Consider the following 10,243-nt stretch of genomic DNA (forward strand, 5'->3'; position numbering starts at 1 on the left):
TTATTTTTAAGTGGACAAAGAAAGGACTAAAACAATGTCGATGAAAGCATGAGCCGTTCGTTACTTTTGTAAATGTTGGAGAGGACCACAAAATAAAACATTAGAGGGTTCGCTAGTTTCTGTCTCGCCGTTTTCTTCGGGATTGACAATCCTCAGATAAGTTTCTTGGCCTAGGTACCACCTGTCTAGGTTTTCGGCTCGCAGGTTCCATGTTCCGACATTGTCGAGAGATACTAGTATTGCAGTCCATGCTCCAGGAAAAACCTAAAAATATACAAAGAATATAATTGCAACAACAATGAACATGTCACTCTCGTCCTTAAGATGTCAGATCAGTAGTGAGAGTTTGACCTTGTAACCTTGAGGGCCATAAACAAATTCCCTCGGAGACAATTGTCAATAAAACATAAATCAACGCATACAACTATCCATGCCTAATAAAAGCTGTGTAAAGCGAACAATTCTTATCGAACGCGCGCACCTGAGTTGTGCTGCGAGAAATCGCATCCCACTTGTTGTAATTGCCTCTAGAATTTTCTGACCATTCACCATAGTCCATCCTAATACCAAGAAATCAATTTTTGAATTGTGATCACTAAACAATAAACAATACTGTAACACAAGAAAAAACAAGTGGATTCTTACCCGACGACGAAAAACGAATAGCCGTCCAGATGAAAATTTTGAACTGTAGTGTCATTGTTTTGCAACACAATCTCAATGAATCCTTTATATGTAGCATTAATCATTGATCTGTCAATGACTGGTGTTCTGTTCATCGGCTTACTAGGAAAATCGAGCTTATAGATTCCTCTTAGATCGTGTTTGTCGGCAAGCCTGAATGGAACGTCGGGTTTACGGAATGAGATTCCGTTAATGGTAGCTCGTTTAGTGCCATTGATTGTTACTGGTGGCGTAACCTTTAGGATATAAGTGTCAGTTATATTGATGGTGCCATATCGAAAGGATCCTTGAGGGTTAGGACGAGCTCCACTGGCAGATGTGTTTAGCCTGCTCAACAACATTATAGAGAAATCAATACATAATAGTAGTGTTATCAATCACATATTGCAGAAAATAACAATTTGTTCAAATTCTGCTACTTTATTGCCGCTATATGACAACACTGAGATAAATAGCCGATCACAAAATAATAACAATTTGTTTAAATTCTGCTATGCTATAACTGCTACGTGAGAACATTACATACTAGTCAACAAGTTCGTGAAATCATCAAGAACAAAAATTCAGAAACCAAATAGCTAAGGCTTTAATCATTTAAGATATTGGAACTAAAATACGATAACTGACTCTTTACATATGCCAGTGAAATTCTTTTTCACTATTACGTGTTAGTTGAACCTCACAAGGGGAGTTGTTATTACCGATGACACACTGACAAAAACACGAACATAAAACACAATACTGACATGTAAACCATGTACATCAATGTCAGCTTGGTGTCATACACCGACATGTGTTGAGCACTGGACACACCTTTAATCTGAAGTGTCAATGCTACATAAGTTATCCCTCAACTCTTGTACTAGCAAGGTAGTATCCACGATAGCTGATATATTAAACTCACCGAATATTGCAAAAAAAGTTTGACTACGTTTCTTGAAAATACACTTAATTTAGATTCAATAACATATAACAAAATGAAATATGCTACCTTTTATATGGTGGACAAATCAAAGAAACGGTACTTAGAGAATAATGCAACATTGAACAGTAAATGTAATCCATGTCATAATCCTCTATGATGTCAGATTCTAAAAAACAAACCTGACACTTCTTGCTTGGTACACCGACGCCCCCTTGTTATAAAAATCATCTGGTGGAGGTGGAAGAGGACCACTTACTGAACCCTTGGAATTTGAATAGTGCAAAACTGCAACACCTGTAACCTTCTGCCACAACGATTCATTCACAAACCTAGCACTAGCAACGATGTAGTAGTCTGTACTCGCGTTCTGGTCGGTCGAGAGCAGAAAAGAGTAAGACTGGCCAGCATGGATATCAAAGTTGGTGAAATTTGTTTGAATTGCATAGAACCCTTCTGTTTCTACAAGAATTAGATTGTGATTTTGAATTCGAAAGTTCAAACTAGTTGAAATCCCCACATTGTTTACACGAATTCGGTAAGTCTTTCCTGCAAAATATATTTGTATTTCCAGTTAGAATTCAAATTTTTCAGTGTTGTCAAATAGCAGCTACAAAGTACTGTTCTGTAATTCGCTAATTAGTACAAAGTATTGTTAATTTGAATAAACCGCAATTTTCTGTGATTGACAGCACTAGGTATCACACTTCAAAATCATCAAAAAACTTAGCAAAACAATACATTTCATGTTATAACAGAAAGCAATTAGAGCCGAAAAATTTAGATATGGTTCTTTGTGGTAGTCAAAACAAATTATTTTTTGCTCTTTATAAAAGGCGGTGGCGATAACGATACCTGGTTCAACGGTAATTGTTTCAAAAGCTATGCCACTTGGTACAAGAGTATTATTGTACTGATAAGGTCCCTTCCCATTGATAAGAACACCATCTGGTATACCAAGGTCTTTTCCAGCATCAAGTGTTGCTCTTAGCGCCTATATATTTAACAAACATGCATGAACAATAGTAATCAAAATCAATAACAACATAAGAAGCACTTACACAAACACAGACACTAATGGAATAAGTAAATTTCACCACATGTTTTGGTGTTGTATCAGTAACAAAAACTGACATGTCTCAACAAAGTGTCTTCCATCTGAAGTGTTGGTGATGCATAGATAACAACTCATTCCATCGGCAATCACTAATATTGTAAAACGAAAGATTAACAAAATTCACGATTACTAACCGTGTGATTCTTAATAAACCAATCACCGATCATGATGGAAATTTCTCCGTCCGGTTGAGCAAAAGGAATTGATATCACCTCTCTATTGTTGATAACTAAGGGACCAAATCCACCAGCAGCTCTTTGGAAATTAGTTGAAGGGAAGTAAAAGAAACTCCCTATTTGATCCTTCACTTGAAACTGATAAGTCCAATTCCATTTAGAAGGAATAGGACAATTTGTTCCAAGAACTCCATCTTGCCACGAATTTCGCCGCATTTGAACACCAGGCCTGACACAAAAACCATTTCTCTCAAATTTGTTAGAATGTTGCAAGCAATGAAGCTAGTATACTGACACAGACACCAGACATCACAGTGACAGAACAACACTGGTAATAATTAGAGAAAATGAATTAATTAAATGTAATTAGTGTCGTGTTGGTGTCAGACACGGAAAGTCTCCGACACCAGAACACATCGTCAATGTGCTAGTCCTACTTAGGATTTATGAACAATGGAATGATAAGTAAAACATTGCCATGTAACAGTGAAAAACAAACCATGTAATGAGAAGATCTTCATCCAATTCATTGAACACATTGACAGATAAATGGTTATTGGTTGTAACATTGAGGAGTGGTCCTGGAAATTTTCCATTGATACCTATAACCTGCAATCAAATTTTAGACAAATTATTATCTAAATCAACAATACAAATCTTGAAACCTTCAAACCTATGATCACAATAATTATTATTTTTAAATCAATTAAGAAGAAAATTTAGCTTCACTAAAAAGAATTAGGGCACATTCAACTACAAACAAAAATTATAAATAAATAAAAAAACATATTAAAAATAATACTAATCTCCATTGATATCAAATACAGGACATAGTTTAACACAACTTGGAGATTCAATATCAAACTTTGATAGAGTGAAGCATCAAAATTGAAAAAGTTAATAACTCTTCAAATCTACACTTTTCAAAAATATATTAGAAAGGGACTGTTGCATAGAAACCAAAACAAAAATTGGAAATAGATAAATATATAAAAATCAACATAAAAAATTGACTATAAAGTTAGAAAATTGGACCCATTTTCAACCTTAAAAATAAACCATTTCCAAATACTGGTTTCAAAAAAAAACCTCAACATTCAAGAAACGCCAACAACAAAAATTGATCACAGAACACAAATTATATAAAAAAAAAAAATCATCACTGCATGCTATGATTTAACGATCAATAAAACAAAACAGAAGAAAACAATCAAAGAACAGTTTTATAAAATAAAAAAACAAAACTCATTTACATGTTTTTGAGCAAAAAATAATAAAGTGACACAAAAAACAACACTTTTTAGAAAAACAAAAACATTACAATAAAAAAAGGACTCATTTTTATGATTGTGAACAAAAACATGAAACGACCCAGATGAAAAAACAAGCTTGAAACGACGAAAAAAAACGAGAAAATCAAAGAACGTACCTTTTGAGGAACACCCAGAGGAGAAACGGTTATATAAGAAACGTGAAGTTCATTGGTAACAGTTGGGTCACCACAAAAGCAGAGGGACGAAAACAGAGCAATGTTGAGGAAGAAAAAACAGAGAGGAAACAGAGAGAATCCAAAGAGACCCATTGTTGAAAGTGTGAAGGTTAGTGCGAAGGTTTTGGTTTTGTTTTTTTGGGTATTTACAGAAAAAGATTAAGAGAAGAGAGAGAGAGAGAGGAGAGAGAAAGAAGAGAAAAACGGCTATTTGTATTTCCAAAACAGTGCTTTGGTAACCTTATTCAATGATATTCTATTGGTTGAAAATTCTTTAATCAATTATAACCAAAAATATTTTTTAATTAAATAAAATTACAGTTATTAAAAAATAATTTATCTTATTTAATTTTTTGAAATTTAACTTAAATTACAGTTTTAATTTCACTATTTTAGTTTGATTACGAATATAATTTTTTTATTTTATTTTTTTTATTTTAGTCTTCAAAAAAATTTTAATCTAAAATTAAATAAAATATTATTTTTTACCTTTATTTAAACTATAATATACTTCAATAATTTTGTTTAAGAACCAAAACTACTATTAAATTTAAAATTTGTCACAATATTTTTTATTTCTTAAATTGTCCTTTCTTTTTAAGTCTTTGAAAACAAAAAGAACAAATAGAGTCGCTTAAAAATAAAAATATACCTCTTAAATGCATTTTTTGGTATGGGAATTGTAACATTTATTTGTGGAAAAAGTAAATTTAATAAATACCGTAAGAATGTTTTTGAAACTACATAATTAAAAAGAGTTAAAATTGATTTTTTTTTTTTTATTTGTATACATGATCATTAAAATACATTAATGTTGATACGATAATCTTGTAAAATTGTCATTTTTTTATCTTTATTTAATATTTGTAAAATATCAATTTGATAATTATCAAGGAATGGAATGAATACTTGTTTACACAGAAAAATAAAAACATACTATTATTTGTATACAGTTGTTTTTTACCCAAATTGATGTTGGTAGAATAAATCTGTTTGTTTCAATTACCAAAAATATATGATTGTGCAGATTATTTTATAGATTTAACTCAGTTTCACAAATTAAAAATATATATTCAAAAGAATAAAATAATATTTTAAATTTGTAATATTATTCTTATTAAATTCTAGTATTTCGTATTAAATATTGTCAAAATAGAGTATAATAACTTAAAAGTAATCTAGATTATATTCATTTAAGGTAGAATTAAACAAAGCTAATGTCATATTAATAAGAAACAATTTTATCTCTTGAATGACACTTAATTTGTCTCTTATACGGCTTCTCTATAATTATTGTATGTGAATTTTGAGTTAAGCCATTTAAAAACAAACAAACAAAAAAGAGACACTTAATATATAATAAAAGTTTATAATAATGGTAGAAAAAAAATTTTAACTTTATTTTAGCATTAAAAAAAAAATCAGATTATATAATATTTTTGGTCAAAAAAATAAATATGTATTAATGTTTCTTTTATCTTGTAAAGTTTACACAAGTTGTTACCATAAAAAAATTTACACAAGTTAATTCTAAAACCTTTATTGACCTTTTTTTAGTTAGCTAATGAAATACAATAGTTATGTATTGTTATCGACCAAAAAAGAAAAAGTAATTATGTATTATCTCGACAAAGATTATTAATTAGTGGAGTAAGGAACATGAATGAAATTAAAATAAAAATTCGGAGTTAAAACCTTAAAAATTAGTATAACCACTAACTTAATAATATTTGTTTAATGAAAAGTAGATATTAGAATATTATAAATAATTTAATATTTTATTTATTGTAATATTAATTTTTTTAAAATATTTACAAATATATTTATATTGTAGTATATGATTGAATATTTGTGTAAATATGTTTACACTGTTTGTGAATAATAATATATTAATACTAATAATAATATATCTTTTATTTTACATAAAAATCTCTTAAACAATCATTTTTATAGTATTATTTTATCTGAAAATCATATGTTTTTATGTTAAACATTCTAATAATTATCTTATTTCAGAATTTTTTTTTTATTTACAAAAATGATGTAAAAATAACAGATTTTTTTTCTACTTCTACTGCTAACTTGTGGTACAAGAAAGGCAGAATTTTATCATGATTATATGAAATGGATTCCCAATTTAAAATCTTTGATTATTTTTCAGGTCAAAACAAAATTCCTTCTTCAAATAGACTGATGGAATTATTTTTCTATGTTTAGCGAAATTGCATTTATTTATTCATTTGCAATCCTTATTCGATTTTAACAAACAAGGAAAGAATCATTCAAATCTTTTCTTGTTTTGGAAAAATCATTCAAATCTTTTAATATAAAAAATAATCTTTTTAACCATAAAAAATCATTTTTTCTCCTCATAATCAGTTTTCTAAAAATGTCAAAAAAAGATTTATTTGTTTTCCTTCCAATTTCAGTCACTCCACAGTTCACATCGATTTTTATATTGGTATTCTTTTTGTAAGATATAGTAGTATTACTCATAGTAGGTGGTAGATAGAAAAAGTGAATTTTCTAATAGTCATAAATATCGATCAGCTTTATAAATGCTTGAAAAGTATTAATATGAATTTAATATTGAATATAAATTAAATAATAATAATTTCAATATATGTACTAACAATTTAAAGTTTTTTTTCGAATACATTAAATCAAATCACGTCAAGAACTTTTGTAACTTATTTTTTTAAATATATTTATAAATCTTACATCGATTAATTTGATTGTTTATATATGTATAGATAGTTGTTGTTTTTTTAATTAAATATATTGATAGTTGATCGATTTTAAATACTTAAATTTTTTTATAATTATTTCCATATATATTTTATTCAAGATAAAGTATATTTATTTTTTTTCATAAACTCCTTTTATTATGGTAATTTTATTTAAGACGTGTACAACATTAAATACAGATATCTCTTATAACTAATATTTTAGGTTATGGAAACTAATCATATATATTAGAATCGATAATACGCATTTAAGTGTTTGATTCTTATATTTTCTTCTATTAAATTTCTTTTATTTTTGCTTTTCTATAAATAAAATAAAATTTATAATATTTTCTTCTATTAAATTTCTTATATTTTCTTCTACTAAATTTCTCTTATATTTTATTTTTTAAAATTTCTTTTAAATCATATATAATAGAATCGATAATGCAATTTATAATATTTACAGAAAATAAAATGAGACGATTTAATCATTTAACTAATATTCACTAGCAAATGATCTTTTAAATAATGACGTGAATCGTCAAGTTACTTATGCGACACCCTTTGTCCAATAACACATAATTAACTTTGAAAATTATAAAAACTTTCAAAGTTTAAAATATTTTATAATCTAAAATGTTAATTTACAAAAGACTTCATTCAATGCAACGTTTAAGTCGATAATTAAAACTTTACAAATAGTTATGAACAATGGTGAGTTTGAAAAAAATTGTATATGCCACAATAAAATTAAATACATTGAATTTATTTATTTATTTATACAAAACTACTTATTTTAAAAAATTACATAATTAATATGATATTATAACTATTTTGACACTTCAAGTCATTTAGAGATGACAATTAAATTCAGATTTAATTGGTATCTGCAAAAAAAAACCACAACGAGTAAGGTAAATATCCGTATAATGGGTACGGGGACAGGTAATTATCCGCAAAATTAAGCGGGTATGAGTGCAGGTACGAGTACTATAGTACTCACCCCGCCTCACACCTGCATTTATATAAATATATTATTTATTATATTAATATTTTGTTTAATTAATTATTTTCTTTTATGTTTTAACATCTATTAATATCATTAGACCACTATAATATTTATAATTGAAAGATAAACGTTTGCAAACTTTTTAAGAATTTGATTATGATAAATAGATAAATAATTGTGACTTTATAACTAAGAGTTATGTCTTATTAATCGTGACTTTATAATTATATTTGCATCTTCCTATCAATTGTTTTTAAAAATCTCAAATAATATTGTCATAGGACTTGCAACTTAATAAAATATTATTATGGATATTTGAATATGTATTTTAACGAGTATTCATTTGAAATGTTTTGAGTTATAAATTTTTTTGGTTTATAATGCTTTATGATTAGATTTAAGAAATTTGAATAATTTTTAAATTTAATCACAACAATATCATTTATTTATAGATCTATTTTAGTTAAAGCGTCAGTAATTGATATGGGTATGAGCACTTAGGTACCCAGAGGGTAAGGGTACGAGTATTAAAGTTGATACCCAAGAAGTTACGAGCACGAATATGAGTAGTTTTCTAAACCGCGAGTATAGAAACGAGTATTATAGTACCATACCCAAACCCTACCCATTGTCATCCCTAAAGTCATTCATGTATCATTTGATTTTGAAAATACTCTTTAATAATTCATTAATTAAGCCAACTTAACTAATTGATTATGGGCTCAAGAAAGGAAGACAAATATTAAAAATCGGTAAATAAACTACAAGACTTTCAAATAGATATACCAATGTTAAAAAACATTTTTAAACTATATTTCCTTAGCACCCAATCAAAAAGAACTAGAAGTATGAAAATTATTTAAAAAAAATAGGCTTAATTGCAGTTTTGGTCCCCCTATTTTAGCTGAATCGCGAAAGTAGTCCTCCCATTTTGTTTCTCTCCAGTTCTGGTCCCCCAAACAGAATTTTGGTCAAAAACTTAATGAAATTTCATTTTTTAAAGTCGTACTACACCATTTATAATCATAGATTACAGGTACAATTGTTCCAAATGAGATTTTGAGGCATAATGTGACTTAAATAAATGCAAAAAAAATGAAATTTCATCAAGTTTTGGACCAAAATTCGGTTTGAGGGACCAAAACTGGGGAGAAACAAAATGGGGGGACTACTTTTGCAAATCGGCTAAAATAGAGAAACCAAAACTGCAATTAAGCCAAAAAAATAAAAAAACATTGCTTATCCACGAGAAAGCGAAGGAAAAGAGAATATTCAGTATAGCAAATAGAGGGCAGAGACTCTTAATTTGTAAGTATGCATTCGTATAAATTTGAACATTTTAATGGTGATCTCGTTATTAAAATGAATTGGATTTAATGGTAAGATTACCAACATAATTCATTTGTGCTGAATTCCAACATGAGAAAATTCAAGTCTCTTTAGGGGAGTTAAGGATCCTTCTACTAATCACTATGTTTTGCCACTATCCCAGAAGAACTAGAGTCCGTAGGAGTAGGGGGTCGATCAATTCTTAATGCAAGGTCTAGATCCATGCAGCCAAGAACAATCAGAATGTTCTCTTTCCATTCCTTAAAATTTGTCCCATCAAGGACAGGAATATAGCTCAAATTTGCAGATATGGAAGCAATAGATGCTGAAAATTAAATAAAGAACGAAACTTAGAAACCCACATTATATGAAAATAAATAAATAAATAAATAAATACATATGTTCAAATCATGGAATTTAACCCATCTCAAGATACCCAGTGCACCATTGATGTCAAGTCTTTGGACAGTAACACCAACTGCTAGTGGTACTCTTGTTGCAACGATCAAATATTGACAATAAGACATGTCAAACAATAAACCTTCCTTTGAGCCGATTTACTGCTCACATGTATACCAAATAATTGTCACACATTTATCATCGCAGGTGTACATGTAATTCTGCCAAATATTAACCTTCCTTTGAGCCGGTCAATACCCGCATGAATAAACATATACACAACCATTTGACACTCTTCACGAACAATTTAGACAAGAGAGGTCACTTTGGCGACGTCAAGTTTCAATTAACTCATTCAAAAATGTCAAACTTGACTTGAACATATATTT

The 10,243-nt window shown here is 28.6% G+C and overlaps 1 protein-coding gene across 1 annotated transcript; it reads right to left on the reverse strand.

Moving 5' to 3' along the window:
- Positions 1 to 26: 26 nt before the first annotated feature.
- Positions 27 to 4,588, reverse strand: LOC101503523 (monocopper oxidase-like protein SKS1). The gene is made up of 8 exons (XM_004499597.4): positions 4,329 to 4,588; positions 3,399 to 3,508; positions 2,858 to 3,128; positions 2,462 to 2,600; positions 1,789 to 2,155; positions 646 to 1,011; positions 482 to 560; positions 27 to 264 (listed from the first exon to the last, which is right to left on the reverse strand). The coding sequence occupies exons 1-8, from the start codon at positions 4,479 to 4,481 to the stop codon at positions 61 to 63; spliced, it is 1,689 nt and encodes a 562-aa protein (XP_004499654.2). The 5' UTR covers positions 4,482 to 4,588; the 3' UTR covers positions 27 to 60.
- Between the last annotated feature and the right edge of the window lie 5,655 nt (positions 4,589 to 10,243).

This window comes from Cicer arietinum, chromosome 5 (genome assembly GCF_000331145.2).
Source record: "Cicer arietinum cultivar CDC Frontier isolate Library 1 chromosome 5, Cicar.CDCFrontier_v2.0, whole genome shotgun sequence".
In the NCBI taxonomy this organism is placed as follows: Eukaryota; Viridiplantae; Streptophyta; class Magnoliopsida; order Fabales; family Fabaceae; genus Cicer; species Cicer arietinum.